The sequence below is a fragment of the Camelina sativa genome, chromosome 9 (genome assembly GCF_030686135.1).
Source record: "Camelina sativa cultivar CO46 ecotype springtype chromosome 9, ASM3068613v1".
NCBI classification, from domain to species: domain Eukaryota; kingdom Viridiplantae; phylum Streptophyta; class Magnoliopsida; order Brassicales; family Brassicaceae; genus Camelina; species Camelina sativa.
In genome coordinates this window covers 18,178,586-18,206,457 of record NC_141888.1, presented here as the reverse complement: position 1 = coordinate 18,206,457, position 27,872 = coordinate 18,178,586, and the positions used below count along the sequence as shown (strand labels likewise).

General features: G+C 34.9%; 1 protein-coding gene, 2 long non-coding RNA genes and 1 other non-coding gene across 4 annotated transcripts; 3 read left to right on the top strand and 1 right to left on the bottom strand.

The window, feature by feature from the left end:
* Positions 1–1,782: 1,782 nt before the first annotated feature.
* LOC109126412 (uncharacterized) lies at positions 1,783–5,588 on the top strand. The gene is made up of 8 exons (XM_087465549.1): positions 1,783–2,257; positions 2,354–2,963; positions 3,043–3,710; positions 3,797–3,870; positions 4,023–4,535; positions 4,620–5,211; positions 5,290–5,369; positions 5,502–5,588. The coding sequence occupies exons 1-8, from the start codon at positions 1,783–1,785 to the stop codon at positions 5,586–5,588; spliced, it is 3,099 nt and encodes a 1,032-aa protein (XP_087321675.1).
* Positions 5,589–8,851: 3,263 nt separating this feature from the next.
* LOC147938260 (uncharacterized) lies at positions 8,852–11,451 on the top strand. Its single transcript, XR_015567355.1, has 7 exons — positions 8,852–8,945; positions 9,190–9,861; positions 10,156–10,196; positions 10,351–10,420; positions 10,556–10,631; positions 10,919–10,977; positions 11,105–11,451. It is a non-coding gene; the product is annotated as an uncharacterized LOC147938260 (long non-coding RNA).
* A 3,830-nt stretch (positions 11,452–15,281) lies between these two features.
* LOC147938259 (small nucleolar RNA R71) lies at positions 15,282–15,388 on the bottom strand. Its single transcript, XR_015567684.1, has one exon. It is a non-coding gene; the product is annotated as a small nucleolar RNA R71 (small nucleolar RNA).
* Positions 15,389–26,447: 11,059 nt separating this feature from the next.
* On the top strand, positions 26,448–27,823 carry LOC109126553 (uncharacterized). The gene is made up of 3 exons (XR_015565894.1): positions 26,448–26,682; positions 26,826–26,959; positions 27,519–27,823. It is a non-coding gene; the product is annotated as an uncharacterized LOC109126553 (long non-coding RNA).
* The last annotated feature ends 49 nt before the right edge of the window (positions 27,824–27,872 follow it).

Below are 27,872 nucleotides of genomic sequence, written 5' to 3'. Positions count from 1 at the left end.
AGACGGTTGGAGAGGATAGCAATTCGTTCACAGAAGAAAAAGAAACCAAGAGAAGATCAAAGTAGTACAAAATCGTGAAACCTATTATTCTATCTATTTTCTGAAAGAATCGTTCCATTTAACTTTTTTCCTATCTTCTATCTACAGAAAACATTCCTAATTCTGAAGGCAAGTCAACATCACCAATACAGCCAAACAGAGTTTCTCCTAATATCTTGAGCGATATAACAAATGGTATTCTCAACTGCTAAGATTATATGTTATTGGAACCTAATATTATGATGATTACACACTTATTTCTAATGCTTTTAATAGAACATGAATCTCCAAGAATGAAACAGATGCGTATTATAAAAGAGACAAAAGCTAAAAGAAAGAATGGAGAATCATGTAAGTATATTGTTCACAAGCAGAATCATGTAAAAATTTTCTTTACAATGAGGATCATAATTATCATACATTCTTTTCAGCTTCTGCTTCACGTAATAACTTGGATGAAAACGTTGAAGAAGCATATATGGCACCTCATTTTGAATCCAGAAATGATAATCCCAAAGTAGCTCCATCTAAAGGTACATAGTATCCATCAACATCCTAAATTATAAAAGATCGACAGTAAATAATAAACTCTGTTTTATTTCTTCTTTTCAGACCATGCATCATCATCACGCTCACTTAACTCACTATATAACCCAGAAGGTAAGCTCAAACCTCATTATTTTATTATGAAGCTATCACTTATGAATATGCTACAATAGTTATTTAAGTTATACTCTCTGGAATAGTATATGATGACAATGGAGATGCAACCTACAGTTGTGAGCATTGTGGAGCTTTAATGTGGTACAACGGGCGAATAGACAAAAGAAGCAAAAAATCTAATCCAAAGTTTTCACTATGTTGTATGCACGGAAAGATTGATCTGCCACTATCACCAGAACCTCCCCAGAAACTTAAAGATCTCATGTTCAAAGGTGATGAAAAAAGCAAAAATTTCATGGAGAACATTATACCCTATAATTCAATGTTTGCATTCACATCCATGGGTGGACCAATTGACACATCAGTGAACAAAGGACGCGGACCAAATGTTTACCGACTTCATGGTCAAAATTGTCATCGGATTGGAAGTTTACTTCCTCCTCCAGGAAAATCTCCTAAATACAATCAACTCTATATACAAGACACTGAGAACGAGAACCAGAACAGGATTGACGCATTCAGGTTTTCTTATTATCACCTTTCTCTTTTCAACAAGATAGACGCATTCAGAATCAAAAAATTAATCACATATATATTTTTTGCAGTGAAAAGAGAACATGCAAATTACCAAAATCAAAAATCCTACGAGATGATATTGTGGAAGATATCAAAAACATGCTAAATAAGTTTAATCCATACTCGAAGATTCTGAGAACAACAAAAGATCGTTTTCAAGACACAGCTTCGTCAAATGTTCAGCTAAAGTTGATTTCAAGGTGATTTGCAGGTGCTCAAAGTGGTAAAACATACAATCTTCCTACTACATTAGAAGTTGCTGCCTTATATGTTGGGGATTTCGATCTAGAAATGGAGCCAAAAGACATTGTTTTGGAAATAATGGAAGGGAAATTAAAAAGAATCATTGAACTTCACGCTGGATATCTTCCATTACAATATCCACTTTTGTTTCCTTTTGGAGAAGATGGTTACCATATTGATCTAGAACTCAAGAGGACTACAACATGATCCACAAATCCACGTACCAGGGTTAGTATGAGGGAATTTTTTGCATACAAGATCATGGAACGTCCAAACCATCCCACAACTTTAATGAGCTCCCGCAAGTTATTTCAGCAGTTTCTGGTAGATGGATTGACGATGATAGAGGCGGAAAGAATAGGATATTTGAAGCTCAACCAAAAGGCTTTACATGTTGATAAATACGTAAACGTCGAGGCGGCTGCTAATAAAGGAAACATGAACACCTCAAAGGTTGGTAGGCGTATGGTGCTACCATCTGCTTTTATTGGTAGCGCACGATGTACGCAGGAAAGATATATGGATGCAATGGCAGTTTGTCAGCACTTTAGATATCCATATCTATTTATTACTTTCACTTGCAATCCAAAATGGCCAGATATCACAAGATACCTACAAGCTCGAGGTCACCAATCAACAGACAGAGCTGATATTAAGTCTAGAATCTTCAAGATTAAGCTATACAATTTGATTGTTGAGATAAAAAGAAATAGTGTTTTTGGTCCTGCAACAGCAGGTAAAAATATCTAACACTTTTTGTTTTTTTTAGAATAATTGCCTTTAAGTTTAGATATATCATATTGAATTTTTTTGCCTTCTATCCTTTTTGCAGTTTTGTACACTATAGAATTTCAGAAAAGAGGACTGCCAAATGCCCATATTCTACTATTTTTGCAGAAGGGATCAAAACTGACAACAACTGATGCCATTGACAATGTTATTTATGCTGAAATTCCAGACGAAGCAACAAATCCAACACTCTACAATGTTGTCAAAGAATTTATGATACATGGACCATGTGGGGTTGAAAATCCACATTCACCATGCATGGATAAAGGAAAGTGCACGAAAAAGTTTCCTAAAGAGTTCAACAGCAGCACTTGCATCAACAAAGATGGATTCCCAGTTTACAAGCGAAGAGATGATGGTCGATCAGTTGAGAAAAATGGAACTTTGCTAGACAACCGATATGTCGTTCCTTACAACCCATATCTACTCTTGAAGTATCAAGGCCACATCAATGTTGAATGGTGCAACCAAACAAAAGCAATAAAGTATTTATTCAAATACATCAACAAGGGAAATGATCGTGTCTTAGCTACAACAAAGGACAATCCAAAAAGAAATGATGCTGAGTTGCACAATCAAGTAGAAAGTGATGGATCTTCAGACCCGGTAGTAGAACCAGTTATAGATGAAATTAAGCGTTTCTATGATTTCAGGTGAAGTATTTTTAAAGAGTTTATACTACGTCTTTTGTTTTTTGAAGGTTTTTCTTACATTTATCTAATTTCTTTATAGGTACATTGCACCGTGTGAAGCTGCTTGGAGGATTTTTGGATTTGAAATACATTATAGTAGCGTTCATATTCAAAGACTGAATATTCATCTAGAAGGAGAGCATACTGTATGTTATGACGAGGATGAAGATGTTGATGATGTCCTAGCTAAAGAAGGAAATCAAACCTCGCAATTGTTAGAGTGGATGAAAATTAACAGCTCGGAAGATGAGGAATTAGCATTCGCAAAAGAACTCACTTACGCTCAGTTTCCTTCTTGGTTTGTGTGGAAAAAGAGAAACAAAGAATGGACAATCAGAAAAAGAAAAGTTTCATTCGGGAGAATACATCATTTTACTCCAGCTGCGGGTAAATTGTTCTACATGAGGATGGTTCTAAACAAAGCAAAGGGAGCTACAAATTATGATGATTTATGCACTGTTGATGGAATCATGTATCCTTCCTACAAGGAAGCATGTTTTGCTCTGAATCTTCTTGATGATGACTCAGAGTATATTGGTGCAATAACTGAAGCAAGTCAGTGGGGATCAGCACACTATATGCGAAGACTATTTGTTAGGCTTCTTCTTTCAGAAATTTTGTCAAGACCATACCATGTTTGGTTAGAAACGTGCCATTTACTCTCTGAAGATATCTTATATATGCAGCGAAAAATCCATAGGACACCAGGTACATATTCATGAGTTTTAAAGCATAATAATACACAACTTTATACAAGCTTAACTGGATTTGATATTATATATTTTTACTTGCAGATTATCTTATGTCCGATGAGCAAATCAAGAATCAAATTTGTTTGAGACTGAAAGACTTTTACTCTCTAATGGAAGTTCTCTAAGAAATTTCACTGAACTACCATTTCCGGATAATAATAATATCCCAGCTACAATCAACAGACTCATAAGTGATGAACTATGTTACGACATGCATGCATGTCAAAAGGAGTTTCTTTGTTTGCTACCTTTGTTGAACCTTGATTAGAAGAATATATTTGATCGTATAGTTGGTGCAGTGGATTCAAAAGGAGGATGTCTTTTCTTTGTCTACGGATTTGGAGGCACAGGAAAAACGTTTCTATGGAAAACCCTATCTACATACATTCGTTCAAAAGGAGAGATAGTCCTAAATGTTGCATCTAGTGCAATGGCTGCATTGTTATTAGAAGGTGGTCGAACAGCTCATTCTCGATTTTCAATACCGATACAGGTACACGAGACTTCCACTTGCACCTTTTCTGCTGATAGCGATATTGCTGCTTTGATTGAAGAAGCTAAGTTGATCATCTGGGATGAGACACCAATGATGCATAAACATTGTTTTGAAGCTTTAGATCAATCTTTAAGAGATATTCTGAACCCTGGAAAACCTTTTGGAGGTAAAGCTGTTGTCTTTGGAGGTGATTTTCATCAGATTTTACCAGTGGTACCTAAGGGCAGTCGAGAACAGATTGTTCAAGCTTCATTATCTTCTTCGTCTTTGTGGAACTCTTGCCAAGTTCTTACATTAACAAAAAACATGAGACTTACTGTGGAGTCAGATCCATTAGAAGTGGATCTCATCAAAGAGTTTTCTGAGTAGATACTAAAACTTGGAGCGGTGATTGATATACCTGAAGATATGCTTCTGAAAGACTCTTTGGATCCAATTAATTCTATCGCACTTAGCACATATCCGTCTTTGCTTCACAATCTTGATGATGGAGATTATTTCAAGGAACATGCGATACTATGTCCTACAAATGATGTTGTTGATGAGGTAAACAATTACATGATGGATCTTCTTCCAGGGGAATCACATCAATATTATAGTTCAGATAAGATCTGCAGTTCAGATACTTCCAGCAAGAGAGATGATGGTCTCTCAACAGAATACCTTAATTCAATTAAGTGTTCTGGATTGCCAAACCATCTTATGAAATTGAAGAAGGGCGTTCCTGTTATGTTGCTACGAAACATCGACCAGCAATACGGGTTATGTAATGGAACCAGGCTGCAAATAACTCAACTTGGAAAACATGTCATTGAAGGAAAAGTTCTCACTGGAAATAACATCGGCAACAAAGTCTATCTTCCAAGAATGCTCTTAATGCCTACAGATTCTAGATTGCCTTTCCGGCTTCAGCGAAGACAGTTCCCAATAGCTCCTTGCTTTCTGATGACAATTAATAAGAGTCAGGGATAAAGTCTCTCCCATGTTGGGATATACTTGCCGAGACCAGTATTTACACATGGTCAATTGTATGTTGCAGTGTCAAGAGTCAAGAGTAGAAAGGGCTTGAAGATTCTTATCGTTGATGAAAATGGTGAAAGGATAAACACAACATATGAGGTATATCCTACATCACTCAGATAGAAAACGGCTTAATTTTACTACTTAGTTCTTATAAGTATCCTCTATCCATATATATAGTACTTAATGAAAATTTTCTAATAAGTTTTTTTTTCTTTTCACTTATTCAAGGTGCAGATGAGTGCTTTAAAGCTTGAGTTGCAGTTCTCCCTTTCTAAAATCTCAATTCCAACTATCAAGAACCCTTATGTTGTTTAGTCAATCAAACAAGCTTGAATCATTTCTGTTTTTTTTTTCCTTAATTTACCAGACAGCTTACTACAATGCAATGTTTTCTATTCGTGTCTTTTGTTCTTAAAAAATACTATCCATGTTAAGAGATGATTTTAAGCAGGTAGAACAGATAAGAAGAAACCATGCCTTCCACCAATGAGGAATGGCAACAGAGTCATCTTCACAGTGATAGCTGTTAACCTTGCTTTAAATTCACTATTTTTAATTAGGCCATGACACTAGTCAACTAATAAAACCCCTGAGCGTATCAAAATCAAGCAGTAAACAGAACAAAAAATCAAGTTATCAATTACTAGATCCGCCCCTCAGCCCCTGCATAATATACTGCTGAATACATATTTGGTAGGTAATTAACTCAACTGAAAATAAAAATTAAATAATCAAAAATTCATACTTATAAACTCAATTTGTTTTTCAAAACAGATATGAGTAAAGCATATGATCGTGTTGAATGGGATTTCTGGAAGCGGTAATGGTTTAGTTAGGTTTTGATAGAAAATGGATTTCTTGGATTATGTGGTGTGTATCTTCCGTCTCATATAGAGTCCTTCTTAATGGTCAGGCTCGTGGATCTATTTTACCAAAGAGGGGTTTGCGCCAGGGAGACCCTCTATCCCCGTATTTGTTTATACTTTGCACAGAGGTGTTGATCGCTAATATTAAAAAGGCTGAAGGGGAGAATAAGATTACAGGTATCACTCTAGCTCGGGACTGTCCCAAACTATTTCGCATTTGCTGTGTGCGGATGATAGTCAATTCTTTTGTAAAGCTGAGGCGACGGAATGCAAGCCAATTATGGAGATAATAGAAAATTATAGAAAAGCTTCGGGGCAAGAGGTTAATCTAGCAAAGTCTTCCATCATGTTTGGTAAGAGTGTCTTGTCTGACATAAGAACTCAGTTAAAATATGTTATTGGCATTTCTACAGAAGGCGGTATGGGTTCTTATTTGGGTATTCCTGAGAATCTACATGGCTCGAGAACTAAGGTTTTCAGCTATGTTAACGACCGTCTTGATGATCGTGTGAATGGTTGGTCTGCAAAATATTTATCGAAAGGTGGCAAAGAAGTTATGATTAAATCACTGGCCCTCCCAACTCATGTTATGTAATGTTATAAATTGCCACAGGAGCTGACGTCAAAACTAACAAGTGCTATTGCACGATTCTGGTGGAAGTCTAATGATAAGGCACAGGGCTTGCACTGGGTAGCTTGGGATAAAATGTGTAAGGGTAAATGTGAAGGAGGTTTGGGCTTTCGTGCTCTGGAGAAGTTTAATAATGTGATGCTAGCTAAGCAGTATTGGCGGTTAATTAACTACCCATCGTCCTTAATGGCTAGGGTAATGCAAGGTCGATATTTTAGGAATAAACATCCCCTAATGGCCAAAAAACATACTCTCCCTCGTTTGCTTGGCGAAGTATCTACTCAACAAAAAGTTTGGTGGAACAAGGGGAAAGGGTGGTGATAGGCTCTGGTTGTAATACTTATGTATGGAGAGATCCTTGGATACCGGATAACCCACCGAGGCCAGCTACTGGTCGTGGGAAAGTGTTACACCCTAATTTAATGGTTAACCATTTAATTAACCCAATTACTAGGGAATGCCATTTGCCTATTCTCGAGGAGTTCATGGATCCGGAGGAAATCCCGATTATTCTTAGTTTGACGGTTAGTAAATCCTTTAAACCGGATAGATTAATTTGGCATTTCACAAAAACAGGGAAATATTCAGTTAAATCAGGCTATCGGCTTGCACGAGATTTGATTAAGGAAGTTGAGTATGAATCGACGTGTGCCGACCTTAGGGCACAAGCCTGGAAACTTGAAGTTCCTCCGAAGATTCAACATTTCTTCTGGCATATAGCTTTCGGTTCTCTTCCAGTGATGGAACGGCTTGCTCATCGGGGTGTGCGGTGTGATACCCTTTGTAAGAGATGTGATTCTGTGGTGGAAACTATAAATCATGCTCTTTTCGAGTGTCCTCATTTACGTAGGATCTGGGAGATTTCTCAGGTTTTATGACTCAGTGTATTCGAATTTCGATTTTATATTATGGCGGGAGTCTTCACAATCGGGAGTTTCGGATATTTGTTTCCGTCTACCTTGAACTTTATGGTCAATTTGGAAGGACAAGAATTAAAAAGTTGTTGAGGGAACGGAGGCAGAGCCAATCGATGTTATTAATTAGGCTACTAATGATAATTGTTGTGGGAAGAGGCCAAGTCATTTTCCGCAGGTGTCCAGGTTCCTCCGGATTTATTGGAATTCCCGGAACCCTCTTTCCGTTGTCAAGTCGATGAATCCTGGAAGGATTCGGATCGTTTTATGGATTTGGGTTGGTGGTATTGCAATGGTGAGGACACGACTTACTTTTGGGAGAATGGTGTGTTACACGAAGCCCTTCACCGTTTCATTCGGAGTTACAAGCATTGTCTCTCTCTCTCTCTCTCTCTCTCTCTCTCTCTCTCTCTCTCTCTCTCTCTCTCTCTCTCTCTCTCTCTCTCTCTCTCTCTCTCTCTCTCTCTCTCTCTCTCTCTCTCTCTCTCTCTCTCCATGGTCTGAACCGTTCCACGTTATGAACAAGAGTTTGATGGGATTCGCATTCCACAGACTACCAAGGTAAACTTCTTGGGTATCATGTGTTATCAAGGAACTGAAAACGAGTTGAAGCATGTCAGCCACTTCCTACTGAAAATGGAGCGGCTTCAAGTCCTGCAAGTCCACTCTCGAACGACAATGGTTGAATCCAAAAGGGTGCAACTCACAGAAGATTTGTTGAAGCTTCCAAGAGCCTCATCCACTCTCGATGCAAGTTGTTTGATCATCATCATCATTGTCAGCATGTCAGCATCATCATCATCATCATCATCATCCATCTCATGTTTATATCTTATGTTTTAATGATTTATGTTGGTCCTTAAATTATGGCTTCTTGAACAATTGTTGTGGGTATCATGTGTTATGTATTAAGTATGTTTTTATTTAAATGGTTATGGATTTTTCTAAGAAGTGTTTTTTTTTCTTCGAATATAAACATTAAATTCAAAAAATATATATATATATAAGTTAAAACACTAAAATTACCTTTTATAGTAAAAAAATACTAACTTGCCACGTGGCGGCTTTTTGTGAAGTCTTACTTTGTAATAGCCAATAACTGGCTAGTTTAGTGAAGCTAATCTATCCAGTTACTAATAAGCTCCATCCTCCACCTTATAAACAAGAAAACCTAAAGACATATCAAGAGCCAAAAAAAAAAAAAAAAAAATCTCAAACTGAACCTTGAAAAATGGGAAATTAAGAAGAGGCTGTTGTTCGTGTAAGTCTTGTCTGCCCTTGATTTTGTTTATAATTGAGAAGAAGCTGTTGTTCATAAAGTATTGTCTGTCCCTTTAGGGATTTTATCATCTAATCATCTGAGGCTTTGTGGTGGCAATTTTTGAGTTTTGTCTAGGTTTTCGGAATGTTCCATTTTGTTCAAAGTATATTGTTGGTTCTTGCTATGTGTTAATTAGTGTTATATTGTTGGTTCTTCAAAGTGTGTTGTACTTGTCATGTTTCAGGTACCACTAGGGATGGGTTCTGTCTCTATTGCTTCTTTGAACTTCTGGTCCAAATCTTGTTGGTCTTAGAATACGACGATTTTCATGAGCCTTTTGACCCGAATGTGACAGATCTCATCAACGGAATAGGCAACATCAAGATCCTTCAATTGACTTCTTCTGCTGTTGAGGTCAGTTTCAAGATCCTTAGATGGATGATGATGATGACGATGACCATGATAACATGACTTACGACGATCAGTTTGATGGAGTGTATTCAAGAGATGCAAGTCTACTATTCAAAAGACAATGGTTGACGCCAAAAAGGTGCCCAGTAAAAGAGGATATGTTGAAGCTTCCCAAGCTTCATCCAAGCTTAAGATGCAAGTTGTTTTATCATCGTCTTCTTCATCATCATCTTCCATCTATTGTTCTTTTTCTTCGAAAACCAATTCATAAGGTCTTAATTAAGTTTTTGATGATTTATTATTTATGGTCATAATTCTTAAGTTCATGTTTAGGTATATATTGTGGTCCTTAACCTATGGCATCTTGAGCAATTGTTGTTCCTTCTTGAACATTTAACAACTCTGATGTTCCTGATTTTGTTTTGGTTCTGGCTTCTTCGTCCTCTTCTATGTTACCACACTGCTGCCAAAGTCTCTTGACTTTCACAGCGAAAGGAAGCAACTGGTAAATCTGTCTTTCCATTTGCATGAATGTGTGTTTGTTCATGATTAGGGTTTTGCCAAAACATTGACTCAGTCTTAACAGTTTTATGATTGAGGTATCTCCGTGACCTTAATATTGTTGGGAGCTGGATTTTAAAGTTTGTTATTTTTGCAAAACAGAGCTGGTCAAAGTGATATGTAAAATTGTATATTACCCATAACGTACATCTAGTCGTTTTCTACATTCAAGCATACCATTTCGGTACTCATTTCAGTTTCTTAATTGTTTTATTAATTTCTTTTGTTTGTTTGGAAGGTACGTAGTGGTTTCTTATACGAGGATCCTTATATATTCAGGTTTCATTATATTCTTCCCTTCTATTTATATTGGCTAATCTGATTGACAGATGACAAGGATCTCTATCTGTTTAGGCTACTTTAAACAATGAGGATCACAATTTACACTGCACATAGTTAGTCACTAACCATTTGTTATGATTGCAATGTATAGATTGGTGTGTGAAATCTGGATGGCGAGGACACTTACCCGCAGGGTATTCTTAGTCGACTTCTCGATATAGGTCAGTTACTGCCTTTGCAGGAAACTATCGGTTGATATATAACTTCTTTTTTTGCTTACTGTTTACTGCTAGATTTGGATTCAATGCAAGTCAATTCAATATATGTCTTGTTGTTCTTATCTAAATCTCTTGCAGGTTAAAGGTGTGAGAGACCTACCTCTTGCTCTTCCAGAAACGGAGAATCTGTTAGATGGTTTCCGGGATCCTGATTGTAAGTATTCTATATATTATCACTTCATCACGGATTTTGAATTTAGTTTTGTTAAAGGATCCCAACCCTAAGAATCTAGTGACAAACACAACCTTTCTAATCTGGAAGTACAAGAACCATGCTCCGTTTGGTCTAACTTTTTTTCTGATATTCCAATCTTAGTGTTGTTTTGTTCCAGTTCACGCATTAGTGACTAGTCACTTTCCCAAATGGCCATGTGGACGTGTATGCAGTAATGGTAGCTAGAATATTGCCATCTCAAAATGTTGTGTATTTTCTATTTTCAGGCAAGGATTGAAACTGACCCAGGAGGCAGGACCTAACTGCGGTTAACTGTAGCCTCAGGGTATCCTCCTACACTACATTTAACTTCTTTAAAATTCTTGAATTTGCTGAGTGCTGATTAAACTTTTTCTTACATGTTGACGTGTCTTCCACGTTTAATTCATTTGATCATTAATTCATTATGCAAGGTCACTTTATTTGACTGGCATATTGAATAACCAACCTCATCATGAGCTGCGCATAGACTCTGCCACTAGCACCACAAACCTTAAACTGTTTAGTTTTCGATGATATGGAGTTATCTTCCAACAGCCTTGTGCACGTGTAAAGACGGGAAGTATCAGAGGATGTATGAGAGAGCGACATGTAGAGACAGACTAAAAATGAAGTTATAGTTTTTGATCCAATCATGCCTGTGTCCATGAAAATTTTGCTTGTGGGCTTATAATTATAAGATTAAAGGTTCATTTTTTTCCATATTTTATAAGATTAAGTTTGCAAATTTTGGCTATTTTTGCAACTCTTTCCCTGCAAATATGGTTGCACGGTTGAAGAGATTGAACAGGTTGAAAAAAATTATTCAACCAATTTTCACCATTTGCATTGTAAAGGTTGAAGAGATTGAAAAAAACTATTCAGCCCGTTCAACCCAAAAAGTTGAAAAAATAAACTAATCCTACAGCAAAAATCTTCAACTTGTTCAACCACTATTTTGGAGATGAATGAGTTGAATATTATTCAATCCAATTTTATTCAACCCATTTTTTCAATTTTGTTCAATTTTGTGCATCTATGTGGTAAGTCCATTTATCTTTTAGAGAAAAATCTTTAAAAAATATTTGAAAAATTTTCCATTTAGAATACAAAATTTGTTGATTTTAAATTTAATACACTACCTAATTAAAATTTGTTAGTAATCCTCTTTTAAATAATTAGATAAGGATCCACGTAAATACACAGATGTTTAAATAAATACATTACCAACATTACATTTTCCAATACAATTTAACTATCTATTTCATCATAATATAAGTGCAGTTTGTCTAAAATTAATTGAATCAGAGCTGAACTTTCATCATATAAAATTAGTTTTTGTTAGTATGAAAATTATTAAAATAAATTAATAAAACATAAATAGTATAAAAAAATAAACAAAATTTTTGGAAAACTAATTTTGTTTTAAATATAATTTTGATATGTTGTAGTCTCATACATAATAATTTTTCATTTGTCAAACTAACTCTAAATGAATAAAAATATAAAAATAAAAGAAAACATAAATAAAAATATACTAACACACTCATCAAGTAATCAAAAGCTCTTTTTTTAATACATTTAGCATAGAAATTTAATTTACATATGAGTGTATATTATAATTTACAAAATTTCAATTATGTGTAAATATTTTTTCTTTTTTTATAATTTACATAATATTATGTAAGATATTAATACAAACCAATTTACACTTGTTAGATATAATAAAAGCTGGCTTCACTTAACTAATCAGCTATTGGTTATCACTTGGTAAGGATTTGGGTAAAGAAAGACATCACACAAAAACATTTGTATTTAATAAAAAAGGTAATTTTTTTAAGGTATATATAATCCTCTATATACTAAAAGAGAAGCATTCTTGACAAAAACCTTATGTGTCGTCGCCAGAAAGTTTTGTGTCCAATTTATTATTTGCCCTTAATATTCTATAATATTACATAAAACTGCCATTGCTATTCAATCTATCTACAAAACACAATATTTTGTTCCTATAAATTCTAAAATTGGTAAATATTATTCAAATATTAATAAATATTATCTCCTACATGTTTTTGAAATTATTTCAAAACCTATGTATTATAATATAATAAAAAATTATCACATGAGATGTAAAAAATATATATTTAAATCATATTTTCAAAAATATAAATAATATTATTTCTTACTGTGTAAAAGTTTTTGACCAAAAAAAATTAAAATTAATTTTGAATAAAAGATATTGGAAAATCTTTTAAAAAAAATTTGACGGCATCTTAAATTTATTTTAAACTAAAAATATTAAAATTTATGCCAATCCTAATTTTCAGTTTTCCATATAGAAAATTTATGATATATAAGACTAAAGTATATTAAAAATTCCATAATTTCAAAATTAACATATGAGAAAATAAAACATATATATATATATATTATTTCTTAAAGATTTCGAGGGACATGTTATTATAGATAAAAAATATTATACCCCTGATGGAGTATGGCTACCGGGACGGGTTTGACCTGCTTAAGAATTTAGGTCATTCGTTTTGAGAAGTTTTAATCTTTTTTATGGTTTTTATCTGTTTTATAATTTACAAGTTTTATACAATTCTGATTAATCACTAATTCGGTAAACGTTAGATCCAGGTATGTTATTTTGTGAATCTTAATTTTATGCTGAAACTTTTATTATTTCAAAAAACACACACTGAATGAAACCAAACTAATATAAGTTTGAACTGTAAATGATTTAACAAATAATTATATTTATAAATGTAACACTATGTGTATATAATATATTACAAACCTTACAGTAAACATAATTTTTGAAATCAATAAAGCACGTATGTGCGGGTCCGCACCTAGTTAGATTGTATTGACGGAAAAAAACTTGTAAGATACTATAAATGTTAGCTTTATAGCCTTTATTAAACTAATCAGCTCGCTTTGTAAGAATTCATGCAATGCCATGACGCGGTTTGTTTTTGTTTTTTAAGAAAATAAAAATTACCAGTGTTATAATTTATATATAATTTGATTGTATTATTCATAAGTATTATAATTTACACTTAGAAGAAACTAATTGAATTTTTATAACCACATAGATACAATTAACATTTGTAAGATACTACAAATGTTACCAAGTGTCAAAAGCTCAATTGGTAAAATCTCTCAGGAAAAGCCTAGACGTCGTTAGTTTGAGTAATGGTTGGAGATCTTAGGATTATTGATTGATATGAGAATATAATTGATTTTCCTGATAAAACCTTTGGTGAGCAAAATTACTTTTTGCAAAGAGATTTGAATTAGCGATTTTGTAAACTTATCTAAACCTGATTTTATTGTTGGTTTTTAACTTGAATTTTGCAAAGAGATTTGGATTTTCTGGTTTTAAACTTAGATAATATTTGCAATGAAAACTGATTTATTTTACAATTGTGTTTAGAGTTCAAGAACGGTGCTTAATTGTTGAATCCTGCTTGTTTAATTAATTGATCTGATTTTCCATGATTTCCTGAGAATTTCCCTAGGCCTAGCGTTTAATCCTTCTGAATTTTACAACTCTTTTATTTTCTGTTCTGCATTGCTATTTTAATTACAATTTCTGTTTAGCATAATTAAAAGATTATTAAATCTATTGGTGTGAATCTAGAGTTCTTGTGGATTCGATCCCTAAGTACTACAATTGATCTCTTAATTTGAGAGAGTAGCTCAGGGTTAAATTTGAGCATATCAAATTTTGGCGCCGTTACTGGGGATTCTTTTGATTCACCATTAGATTAAAATCTTTGATTTTGTCTAAATTTTTCTTTTTCTGTTTTACTCACACGCTTTTGTTTCTTTTCTCTTGTGTGTTTCTGGTTCATGCCTAAGCCTAGCACCAGGAAAAATCCTACTGGTCCAGTTGTTAAGCTTACAAACCAAGAGTTAGGACAACTAGAGTGTGAGAACATCAAAGCAGCCAAATCAACAAAGATGGTCAACCCAATCATATTGAGACCAGATGCAGCTGGAGTTTTGAGAGATCAAGAGGGCCATGTGCGCAACGAACTAGGCCATAAACTTGATGCTGAAGGGCAGGTCATTCAGGAAGAACTTGTCGTCGTTGATGAGAATGCAGATGGCGTCGATCGACGCAACGACGGCATCGGTCGATGCAATGTCGGGGCTGGTGCGAACGGAGCCAACTTGGATGGAAACAACCAGCAGAACCTTCAGCCTAGACGGGACAACAATGGAGAGCTTGTCAAGACTCTTGCGGACTTCAACAGACCAGACTTGTTCTATGAGAACCGTTCCGCAATTGTCCTTCCTCCATTCCAAAGGAATGATTTTGAGCTGAAGCCTGCCTACTTTGCTATTGTTGGACAAAGACCATTCCAGAACTTGCCACATGAGAAGCCTCTAGACCACATTGAGCACTTCGAGGACATAGTCACAAGCATCAAGGCTAATGGAGTCACTGAAGACTACCTCTACTGCAAGCTTTTCCCCTACTCTCTTGCTGGGGAAGCTTCTCATTGGCTAAGGCAGCTGAAACCAGGATCTCTGACAACCTGGCATGACATCAAGGTGGCATTCTTGAACTAATTCTATGATGATGCCATGTCTGATGAACTGAGGATTAAGCTCTCCACCTTTAGACAAGGACCAGCTGAATCTTACAAAGCTGCTTGGGTAAGATTCAAAGCATACCAGAGAGACTGTCCGCATCATGGGTTTTCAGAGGTGCAATTGATTAGTATTTTCTTCAGCAGGATTGACTGGAGGTATCAGATGGCTTTGGATGCTGCTAGTGATGAGAACTTCAAGACAAGATATCCAGATGACGCTGAAAAGTTGATAGAAAGGCTAGCATCCAGCAACAGTACTAAGAATGCAGATCTAGAGCAGAAAAGAGCACATGAGGGCAATGGTTCAAATAAGTTTGCTACAGTGAATGCTAAGCTGGATACAGTGCACAATCTTCTTGTGGGAAAGAAGTCTGTCCATTTTGCTGAAGATGTTGAGACTTTTGAGCCAAAGCCAGAAATTACAGAAGAAGATGTCAACTATGTGTATGGAGCTGGGTATCAAAATCAGAGATTTGGTCAGAAGAATTCATTCTCAAGAAATCCAAACAACAAATTCACAAGGAACTATGGATCTTCTTCTTACCAAACCCTCCCTCCACCTAATTCAGAGAGCAGGATGGAATCAATGGTTGAACAGATTCTTCAAGGTCAACAGAAGTTAACAGTGGACTTCAATGGAAAGATTGATTCTGTTTACACTGAGCTGACTGGGAAATTTGAAGCTCTAAACACTCATGTCAAGAAACTGGAGAATCAAGTGATTTAGACTGCTGGGTCTGTTAAAAGACAAGAGGAACTTCTTTCTAGAAGAACTGAGAACCCCCACCATGCTTGTAGTGCGATTTTGGTGAAGGAAGAAGATGAAGATACGTCAGTCAGTCCAGCATCGATCGACACTACACAAGAGCATCGATCGATGCAATCATTACCAAGCATCGATCAACGCAATGTTAGCATCGATCGACACCCCCACAGACAGCTACGGTTTCTGTTCCAGTTCAACCATCCGATTCACAACAAGCCTACAAGCCTAAAGTTCCTTTTCCCAAGCCTAGGAGATCCAAACAAGAGATTGAAGAAGCTAGATGCAAAGCTATGATGGAGAAGGTAATGATTGAGATGCCTTTGATTGATACTGTCAAGTTTTCTCTTGGTATTAAGAGATATGTGAAGAGAATGCTCACCAATGGTTTGAGTCCTGAGGAAGGAGCACTGCTTACAAAGGATGTCAGCTCAATTCTGTTGAAGCAGCCTCCACAGAGCAAGAAGGATAAGAAGCAGGAGGTGGTTTTCTCTAAAGAAGTAAGTGCAGTGATTCAGAGTAGGATTGCAGAGAAGTTACTAGATCCTGGAAGTTTTGTGTTAGATTGCTCTATCTCCACAGGAAGGTTTCGTCACTCTCTTTGTGATCTTGGTTCTAGTATTAACTTGATGCCCCATTCTGTTGCTGTAAGACTTGGGATGACAGATTTCAAGCCGACTAAGATATCTCTTATCTTAGCTGATCGGTCCAGAAGGATTCTTGAAGGTGTCTTAGAGGATATTCCAATCAAGATTGGAGATTGCATGATTCCTACTGACTTTGTGGTGCTGGAATATGACAAAGAGCCTAGTGATCCTCTCATCTTAGGACGCTCATTCTTGGCTACAGCTGGTGCCATCATTAATGTGAAGAAGGGACACATATCTCTGAATGTGGATGATTTGGTCATGAACTTTGAGATGGACAAGCTGAGAAGGGTTCCCACCATTGATGGTCAGACATTTTCTATGGAGATTGCTTCTGATGATGATTTGATCATAGAGCTTCATGAAGACATTACTGCTGGGTATGTCAAAGAGTTGGACACTGTTGAGAAAGTGAGTAAGCAAGCTGTTGAGCTTGAAGATTGGAGTGGGGATCATCTAATCAGTACTAGAGACCATGATGAGGTTCTGATGCATGACAAGTCGCTGGAAGATGACGTTTTTGTAATGGAAACACGGATTGCTGAGGAAAGCTGCAAAAACGTTGAAGAAACACGAGTTGCAGACCAAGCATCGATCGATGCAGCTGTTGCATCGATCGACACTCCTTCCAGAGACAGTTCGGACTTGTCCAAAACTGAAGATTCTCGAGTTGATTCCTTAGCTGCAAGTCCTAAACCAGTTGTAAAGCTGAAATCTCACCATTCCACAATCCAGAACCCACATGTAAGGCCAAGGTATGCATCTCCTTCTCCCAAACCTTCTCTTATCATCAATAAGAATTTCAAAGGTACAAAAACTGTTGTGCAGTTAACCAAGCCACGAGATTATCGTGGAGTGCTTGTTTCTTCTGTTGATGATTTTGCAGGAAATAAAAGAAGCAAAGCCGTCCCTAAGTCTCGCCCTGGTCCTGTTCCTCACATCCTTGGCAGATCTCATGCACATAAGGCCTACACACCACCTTGGATGAAGAGGACATTCTCTCGGAAGCATTCACTGCCATGTTCCGATCCACTGGATGCCTGAGATCCGACACAGTCAAGCTAATGACTGAAAACAAGCGCTTAGTGGGAGGCAACCCACTGGTAAGTTTATCTTTTTCATTTTTCTTTTGATTTTTATTTATTTTTATTTTATTCGCCAATCTCTTACTTGATAGCACTGGGGACAGTGTTGTTTAAGTCTGGGGGAGGCAGTTACTAACTACGTTTTTGATTAAAAAAAAAAAAAAGGTTTTATTGAGTCAAAATTTTGTTGGGAACTATGACTTTTCTTTTTAGTGTACTGCCTTGGTTGATTAATGCTGCAGATTGAATCCACAAATCCGACTAATGAAAAATCCAATGACTGACCAGTGAACCAGAAACATCTAAATTTCCAACAGAATCCATAAAAGCTTGAGGTAATTTCTGTACTTTTCTTTTTACCTCATCAAGGAGATTGATGTTCATAGAGCTTGACTCCGTGTTCATACCTGACAAAGTGACAAGTAAGACTTCAGAAAAAAATTTGGTACTCTTCTCCCTTATTTAAGTTTAAAATATTTTTCCTGAGAGCTTTGTAAAAAAAATGAGAATAAAAGATGAGATGATTTTGATCAGTTTAGAGGGTTAGGTAAATTACCTGTGATCCCATTATTCTACTCTTGAGTCAAATGATCACACAAAGCTAGGAAGCGAGGGGTAGGTAAATTACCAATGATCCCGGTATTCGCTTACACCTTTGAAGAAAAAGATAATATAAAAAAGCAAAGCTCTAAGGAAGAATAAATAGAATAAGTCTGGGGGAGAGAAAGAGTACCACATGTGGTAAAAGATATGTCTTGCTTGTTATGGTATTGTACAGGAATGAGTCTAGAAGGTTCTTGATATTGATCAAATTGATGAGACTCACCGATGAAAGTTTAATGGAGGAAGTAGTGGAATTTGGTTTGAATTTGGGATGCTATGAAAGTCAACGGAGAAGTACATGGTGGTTCGATTTGGATTTATCTGCTAAGCATGTGGATTAAGGTTTGGATGATCATGGCATTACTTTAAAAAGAAAATGAGTTCCTGCGTTTTCAAACCTTTTTCACAGATGAAGTTTATGTTTTGCTTGAGGGCAAGCAAAGGCTAAGTCTGGGGGAGTTGATATATCATGGTTTTTAGGTGTTTTTAGCCATAATATAAGTCTTATTTATAGAGTCTTTTTGGTGTTTTAGAGTATTTTTGAGTATTTATAGGATTTAGCATGGATTGGAGCATAATGGAGCTAAATTGGAGGATTTGGAGCTTAATCAAGCATTGAAGCTGAGCTACGAAGTTGGGAGACGAAATTTAGAGAGTGCATCGATCGACACAGTATATGCATCGATCGATGCTAGGCCAAAGTCAAAATCAGAAGTTTTCCTCACAAGTTTTGAAGATTTACAAAGCTGCCCCAAAGTTTTCCCTATTTGCATCATTAGTCCCTGGCCGTGTTTTAGGAATATAAATAGGATTTTTAGGTCATTGTTTAGACCTAAGTTTTATTTTTCCCTGCAACTTTTGAGAGCAAAACCCTGTGAGAGATTTTTAGAGAGCTTTTGGAGAGAAGAATCAAGACTCCTTCAGAGAAGATTCAGAACTCATTTTCTTCTCCCTTTAATCTCTTAATGCTATCTATTTTATTCATGATTTGTGTTCTTACAATTATGTCTGAGTAGATCTGCTTGTTAGGTTTAGGGTTTCTCATTAGGGATTTCATGGATTATTAGATCTGTTAATTTAGGATTCATTATCTTTCTTGTTCTTCACCATAGGTTGTTTTTAATGCTAGATCTTTGATTAGTCATCTGGATTTAGATCTTAGGATTATTGATTGATATGAGAATATAATTGATTTTCCTGATAAAACCTTTGGTGAGCAAAATTACTTTTTGCAAAGAGATTTGAATTAGCGATTTTGTGAACTTATCTAAACCTGATTTTATTGATGGTTTTTAACTTGAATTTTGCAAAGAGATTTGGATTTTCTGGTTTTAAACTTAGATAATATTTGCAGTGAGAACTGATTTATTTTACAATTGTGTTTAGAGTTCAAGAACGGTGCTTAATTGTTGAATCCTGCTTGTTTAATTAATTGATCTGATTTTCCATGATCCTGAGAATTTTCCTAGGCCTAGCGTTTAATCCTTCTGAATTTTACAACTCTTTTATTTTCTGTTCTGCATTGCTATTTTAATTACAATTTCTGTTTAGCATAATTAAAAGATTATTAAATCTATTGGTGTGAATCTAGAGTTCTTGTGGATTCGATCCCTAAGTACTACAATTGATCTATTAATTTGAGAGAGTAGCTCAGGGTTAAATTTGAGCATATCAAATTTTGGCGCTGTTGCCGGGGATTCTTTTGATTCACCATTAGATTAAAATCTTTGATTTTGTCTAAATTTTTCTTTTTCTGTTTTACTCACACGCTTTTGTTTCTTTTCTCTTGTGTGTTTCAGGTTCATGCCTAAGCCTAGCACCAGGATAAATTCTACTGGTCCAGTTGTTAAGCTTCAAACCAAGAGTTAGGACAACTAGAGCGTGAGAACACCAAAGCAGCCAAATCAACAAAGATGGTCAGCCCAATCATATTGAGACCAGATGTGGCTGGAGTTTTAAGAGATCAAGAGGGCCATGTGCGCAACGAACTAGGCCAAAAACTTGATGTTGAAGGGCAGGTCATTCAGGAAGAACCTGTCGTCGTTGATGAGGATGCAGATGGCGTCGATCGACGCAACGACGGCATCGGTCGATGCAATATCGGGGCTGGTGCGAACGGAGCCAACTTGGATGGTAACAACCAGCAGAACCTTCAGCCTAGAAATAAGTGATCTCTAGGTTCTAGGAATGCAATCTATATTCAAATGAGACGTGCGTTGAATCCTAGACAAAGAAAAGAATGGAAAAGAGGCCTTGAGCAAACTGAAATCATTCCGCTGATTAGAGAACGCCAATCAATCTTCAGGGATCTGCACCATCGTGACTAGCTCCGCACAATCTGTCTCGAAGCTCTAGCAATTCAGGCTTCCAGAGAGAATACATTTCATAGCTCACGTCAATACAAGTGTAATTATTTTAATATTTTACAAGTGTAAATTGTAATCTTTATTATTACTATATTCCAATATTATATTAATATAAATACTAATAATTACCTTTCAAAAAAATCAAAATACAAAATTTCTCGCAAAGCAGCTTCGCGCAATTTCTTACTAACTGATAAGTGATAACCAATAGGAGATTAGTATAGTAATGTTAACCTTTATAATATATTTAAGTGTAAATTATTGCAGTGTTCCATGTGGTTGTGAATTGTGAGGCAATATATTTTTCTTTGTAGAATCCATAATTGTAAAGGATCGTATATTGAACAATGATATAATTACGTTTCTTCTTGATTGCAAATTTGATATATTGTTTCTTGAAAGTCTTGATAATCTCTTTGATCTCTTACCTTTTTGAGATACGGAAAGGGATCGGACATTGCAGGAAAAGAGCGTTGGAGGTGGTTCTTTAAAAAAGGCAGAAAACAGAGTTTTTTATTCAAGTGATGTGTAGCCGTTGAGTTTGGGGAGAGATCAACTTGGGAAGAGATTGTTATTGGTGTGAGGAAGAGAAAGCAAAGACTTCTCGGAGAAGAATGCATACATGATTAAGAGGGAGTAAAATGCCTTTACATGTTAACTTTAGACTTTGAAGTGTAAACATGTATTGCTAATGAATGATTGTGTTATTTGCAGTCGAAAGATATTGTAAATAAAAGAAAAAAACATAAAATCAATTTTGAGAAATATTTGTGAAGTTAACCGTTTACTACGTCGAAATAAATTAAAAACCGATAGTAAGTGATAACTTTAAAAGGGTTCGATGTATCCCCATGGGCTATAGCATCTCTAACTCTACAGAAATTGATACAATTTCTCTTGCAATCACTCTTTAGGAACCACTGATAATGGTTGATATTATAAAGTTCCTTCTGGCGGGCTTTTAATTTTTCAGGTTTTGTAAAACATTGGCAAATTAAAGTGATACCACCAAGGTTACTTATATAGTTTTTTAAGTTATTGTTATTATTTGATGTTTTGCTTTCTTCATGAATTTGGTATCGCTCTGTCGTCTCTGATAAGTATGTGCTTGATCATTAGAGAGATTTTCATAAAATTTGTTGTTAATCTCTTGAGAAAAACCGGAGAGATTGTCAATTGTCATTATAGGTACAATGCTAGATTCAGCTAGTGGTTCTTACTCTAATTATATTAAGATGTACGGACGAGTAATGTTATGTTAACTGAAATATATGTTACTCCGTTGGAATATATTTGATTTCTGTTCAAGATAAAGAAAACTCAAGAAATGAAAAAAAAAAAAAAAACTACAAAGAAAATAAATGCAAAGATGGAAACCATGAAGAAATGCAGGGAAATGTAAAATTTACAGTGTTAGAATCATAACTATATAAATAGAGTGTTTGTGTTAGATTTTTAAATCAAACATAGAAAATTATATAGAAAAAGAGAAGAGAAAAAGAGAAGAATAAGAAACTGTTTAAGAGTAAATTCTAAGAACTGTATAAAAAGAACTACAAGGGTTTGTATTTGCAGTTTTGATGGTGCCAGGCCCAGAATGGCAGAATGTGATATACTAGCATGGATATAATGAACTTTCGGATAAGAAGCACGGACAATAAATTTCCTGGCAGTTTGCTAGATTCTGTGGGACTCAAGTAGATTTCACCCAAAAAAAAAAAAACTTAGTTTCCATACACTCTCCAGCGGAGTATCTCGAAATGACAAATGATACGGTGAAGCTAGATAACTGTATTTTCCAAGTTGAAGCAACCTGAAAATTCTCTCTCCCTAGTCCTTGTATGAATCAGATTGAAGTTTTCTTCCCCCTTGGAATGATGTTGCTTCTTTCACAAGAAACACTCTAACAGGTTTTGGCATGTTAACCCACCTCTTGATTTCTCCAGACTCCAGTGGTCCAATTTTTGGCTCAGCTAACCCGGTTCCCTGACCCGTCGACAATGAGATCGACAAAATTAAACTACACTCAACATTTCTTCCGTATCAGCCAAAGAAAAATTAAAGGCTTCTATCAGCAACAGCAAACAATGGGTTATGCTACGTATTTGAAATGTTGAGTGTAGGCTTATGTCTCTACCTATTGTTAAATGTAAAGGCTTCTATCAGCAACAGCAACAACCAAAAAAAAAAAAGCAAGCCATTATAGACTTTTTATCTAGCAGTCTGTTATTATTATTATTATTTTTTTTTTGACAACAACTTACAAGATTAGCTCAAACGAGCCAATGCGAAGGAAAATTGTTTACAAAGGTAAGTAGATGCGGAACCGTTCGAACACGTCGAGCCAAATTATCCGCTTTACCATTCTGAGTACGAGGGACATAGACTAAAGAAAACGAAGTAAACTCCTCTCTGTCCGCCTGGATGTCCTCCAGATAAGGTGTGAAAGCTGGCCACTCGGAAGGCGAAGACACCATCTTCACCAGGTCAGAGCAATCAGTAAGAAAAACAACGGATTGGTTATCAGCTCCAATCATACAACGCATTGCCCAAAGAAGAGCTTCGACCTCCGCATGAAGCGGGGAGAGACTGCGACGAAGATTTGAAGCTCCCATGGTAGTTTCATCCCCCGTGGGCGAGATACAGAACCATCCTCTACCAGCATACTGATTCGTCGCTTTCCACGAACCATCCACAAAACAGCGAAAACTCAAAGGAAACCTGGATAACCTTGGGGCTCCGAATCCTCCAGTAGGAGCTACACCCTGAAGAGTGTGATCCTCTACAGACCCTGCGGCCTCTGTCTGGGCGAGGAACCAATCTTTAGCAGTCTGTTATTTGAACTATATTTTACAAGTGTAAAATATAATCTTATGATTAATACAATCTAATCTATATATATAAAGTTAGCTTTTCTCATTCCTGGTTCAGCCACCTCAGCTGCCACATCAGCCACATCTTCTTAAATTTTATGGATCTTACAGATTTTAATAAGCCCTTTAAACAATCATACAAATGACAAACTGATCAACTAAATTTTATCTAAAATCTATAGGCCCAACACTATTTCATTCAAATTCTCTAGACCCATCACTATTCTTAAATCCTATGAATTCAATTTTTTATTTTAAAATAAATTTAAAATATTCATTTAGTGCATATTTTTTGTTAATTATAATTAATCAAATGTTTAAATAAAAAATAATTATGTAAAATGAATTAAATGTTAAAATAAGAAAACAATACTATTATTTTTCATTAGTGGTAATAATATAGTTAAAGATTTCTATTAAACTGATCATAATTTAAAACTTCAAATATCAAAACAAGGCAACCCAAGCAACACTTTCAAGGAATCAAGGAAACACAACTACAAATCAGTTAAAATATTTATTTGGCAGCACTTCACAAATCCATCACCAAAGACAAAGACGCAAAGAGATGAACACACATTTAATAAACTAAAAAGATTCAGATATATGAACGTCACAATCATATAACCGTAACACAAAATTATATGAAAAAGACAACTGAAGAAACAAAAAAACAACCCGGACTTTATAAAATTACAGCAAGATAAACAAGAAAATTAATTTTCCCCAAAACACAACTCACATCGAATCAAAAAAATCACTCACAGGACAAACGGAAAAAAAAATTACAACAAATAACACAAAACAACCGCCTTACAAATTTTAATAAGCCCTTTAAACAATCATACAAATGACAAACTGATCAACTAAATTTCATCTAAAATCTGTAGGCCCAACACTATTTCATTCAAATTCTCTAGACCCATCACTATTTTTAAATCCTATGAATTCAATTTTTTATTTTAAATTTATTAGTGCATATTTTTTGTTAATTATAATTAATCGAAAGTTTAAGTAAAAATAATTATGTAAAATAAATTAAATGTTAAAATAAAAAAAAATACTATAATTTTTCATTAGTGGTAATAATATAGTTAAAGATTTCTATTAAACTGATTATAATTTAAAATTTCAAATATCAAAACAAGGCAACCCAAACAGCACTTTCAAAGAATCAAGGAAACACAACTAGAAATCAGTTAAAATAATTATTTGGCGGCACTTCACAAATCCATCACCAAAGATAAAGACGCAAAGAGATGAACACACATTTAATAAACTAAAAAGATTCAGATATATGAATGTCACAATCTGATAACCGTAACACAAAATTATATGAAAAAGACAACCGAAGAAACAAAAAAACAACCCGGACTTTATAAAATTACAGCAAGATAAACAAGAAAATTAATTTTCCCCAAAACACAACTCACATCGAATAAAAAAAAATCACTCACAGGACAAACGGGAAAAAAATTACAACAAATAACACAAAACAACTCACAACTTAATTAGGAAACCTAAAGAAGCCAACATATTTTCATATAAACAAATTTGCAACCCAATTGACATTCACCTTTAACAAAATCAACAAGGGATAACCAAATATCCCCAATAGATGCGAAGCGAGCAAGGAATCAACCAAATACGCAAACCCCAAAAAAAAATCAAAGGAAAACAATTACGATAGGAATGACTGAAAAAAACGATTATGAGCATCAAAGACATAAGTTCAATCCTCAAACAGATCTCTAGATCGAAAAATTGCTCTTCTCCTATCCGTTCACGAGGACATCGGATTTTGAAAAAGAACAAATCAATTTCAACTCAATAACATACAAATAATGGTCCAATTAACCCACAAATTATAAGCCTTACAGAGAAATTGGGTCTGAATGAAACAAACAAAAATAGCCTAGAAAAGAAATTGACAATAAAATCCACAATAAATAACTTATTTATTTTTCTTAATAAAATCCACAATATTTTTCACTCCAAACACTAAAACATTGACAAAAAAATTACTCCAACAGTTTACAAAATACATATGAAAATATTAAATAACAATCCAACCACAAAATAGAAAATAATAATAAATTAATGACAACTAACAGCTATAACAAAACAACAACTTCAACTAAACAATGTTAACTTCTAATAATAACTTTTTTTAAAAGCATTATAAACACACAAAATGATCTCAATTTTTCTTTTAAAAACAGCAAACTAAATTATACTATACTCCAAAACATATTTTTATTAAAATATCCAACAAAACAACATAAGCAACCAAAATTAAATACAAAAACAAACGTAAAGATGAATTTACAAAAACCAAAAAAAATATACACAACAAAATTTAGAATACACCTTCATCTAACTACCGCGCGTAGCGCGGGTCGATTGCTAGTTATATATAAATTAAAATACTAAAAAATTACCTAAAACAGAAAAAAAAATATTTACCCATATGGCGGAATTACACAGATTCTTAGCTAGCAATAACCAATAGATGGTTAGTTTAGTGAAGCTAACCTATCCAGTTACTCATAGGGGGTGTATTGAATTTAATATTTTAGAAGATTTTGGGTTATTCTTAAATCCCCTGTTATTTAATTGGTGATTTTTTAAAATCATCTGAAATCCATTGTTATTGAATGTGAAATTTATAAAAATCATTTACAATCTGTTGTTATTCAATCAATCATTTATAAATCTCACTTCAAATCTACTGTTATTCAAAAAATCATAAATTTTTCTAAAAAACCTATTGAATGGGATTCTAGGAGACTTTTAAAACATTTTTAGTTCTAAAATATGTCTTACAAAATCACACCTTTGAAATTTCATAATATTTGTTTAAAAAATCTTCTTCCATCTACCCAAACAAAAGAAAAAAAAGACTTTCTTCGACTTGTGCAACTCTCTTCTCTCTTCTCTCTTCCCTCTTCTCTCTTCTCTCTTTACTCTTTACTCTTTACTCTTGAAAAATCCTAAAAACAATTTGTGTAATCGAGTTCATCTTCTGCAGGAATCAATCCTATCAGATCTCAATTCGCTGGCTGGTAAGCTCTCTTCTTTAATGGGTTCTTCGAATTTCTCATTATTCTCAAAGTTTTTGTGATTTTTACTGAGATTTTGTTTGAATTTTCCTTAATTTTTCTTGGGTTCGCACAAAAAAACGTTGAATGCTTCCTCCTTGTCCAAGAAACGTTGATGGGATTAATATTGATCCTGAACCTAACTGGAATTTCGATAGCTTAGTAACTGAGACTGAGTCTGTTGAAAAGAAGCTCAATGCTTTTCAAAGTTTCCCCAGCCAATTACTAACCCAACCTCACGGTACATATATCTCTCTCTTGATCTATGTTTAGTTCATTCTGGAGTTCTACATTGATTTAGGATTGGTAACAATGTACTTGGATAAATTATATGTTCATTGATTTAGCTATCATTTAGAAGTATACTTTGTTGATGTTCATTAGCGTGTTAAAAGGATGGGAAGGAGCTATAGAAATTACTGATCGTGTAATGTCCTTAGACATCTTTTTTTTTGTTTATTTATTAAGCTAGTATTTACAAGTATAGATTGTTTCTGATGTTGATCATTTCCTGCAGAAAACAAATATTTTGTTGCATCAAGTTCTTAGAACTAGAAATTGTGTTTTTTCAACAAATCCACACATCACCTTCCCGAACACATACTTCCCAAAACAAAACCTTGATTAGAAGTACTGAGTAATTATGTTGATGATTGAAACAAAACCTTGAACAATCTGGAGATCTCCATTCATTGAGTTTTCTTCTACCTAGAGATCTCTATTTGTTGTTTCTTCTACCTTCAGCTGAATGCTTTTCTCTCTCTGTCTCTGTCTTTTGGACTTGTTTCTATCCATGTAAGGCAATTACGCAGAGTATATGGAAGCTCTGCGAGAGTATACTTTGAGCCCCCTGCGTAATTGAGCCGCTGCAAGATTTGGACAGAGTACTCCACAAGATTTTTAGCTCCTCTCTTTCTTTATTGTTTTCTGTGTTCTACATGTATTTTTGTAAGCGTGTTTACAGGTTCTTTACTACTTCTGCATAAAATTTGGGATTGTTTTTTTTTTGGGTACCTCTAGCAACTTGTTTCTATCAGAGCGATTATAACTAGATGATGCTTGTATTGAAGATCGCAAGGTCAAAGATTGTTTAAGTAGCATTATTTCCATGTTTTGTATCATGGTGCTAGTTAGTTATATATACCAACGAAAGA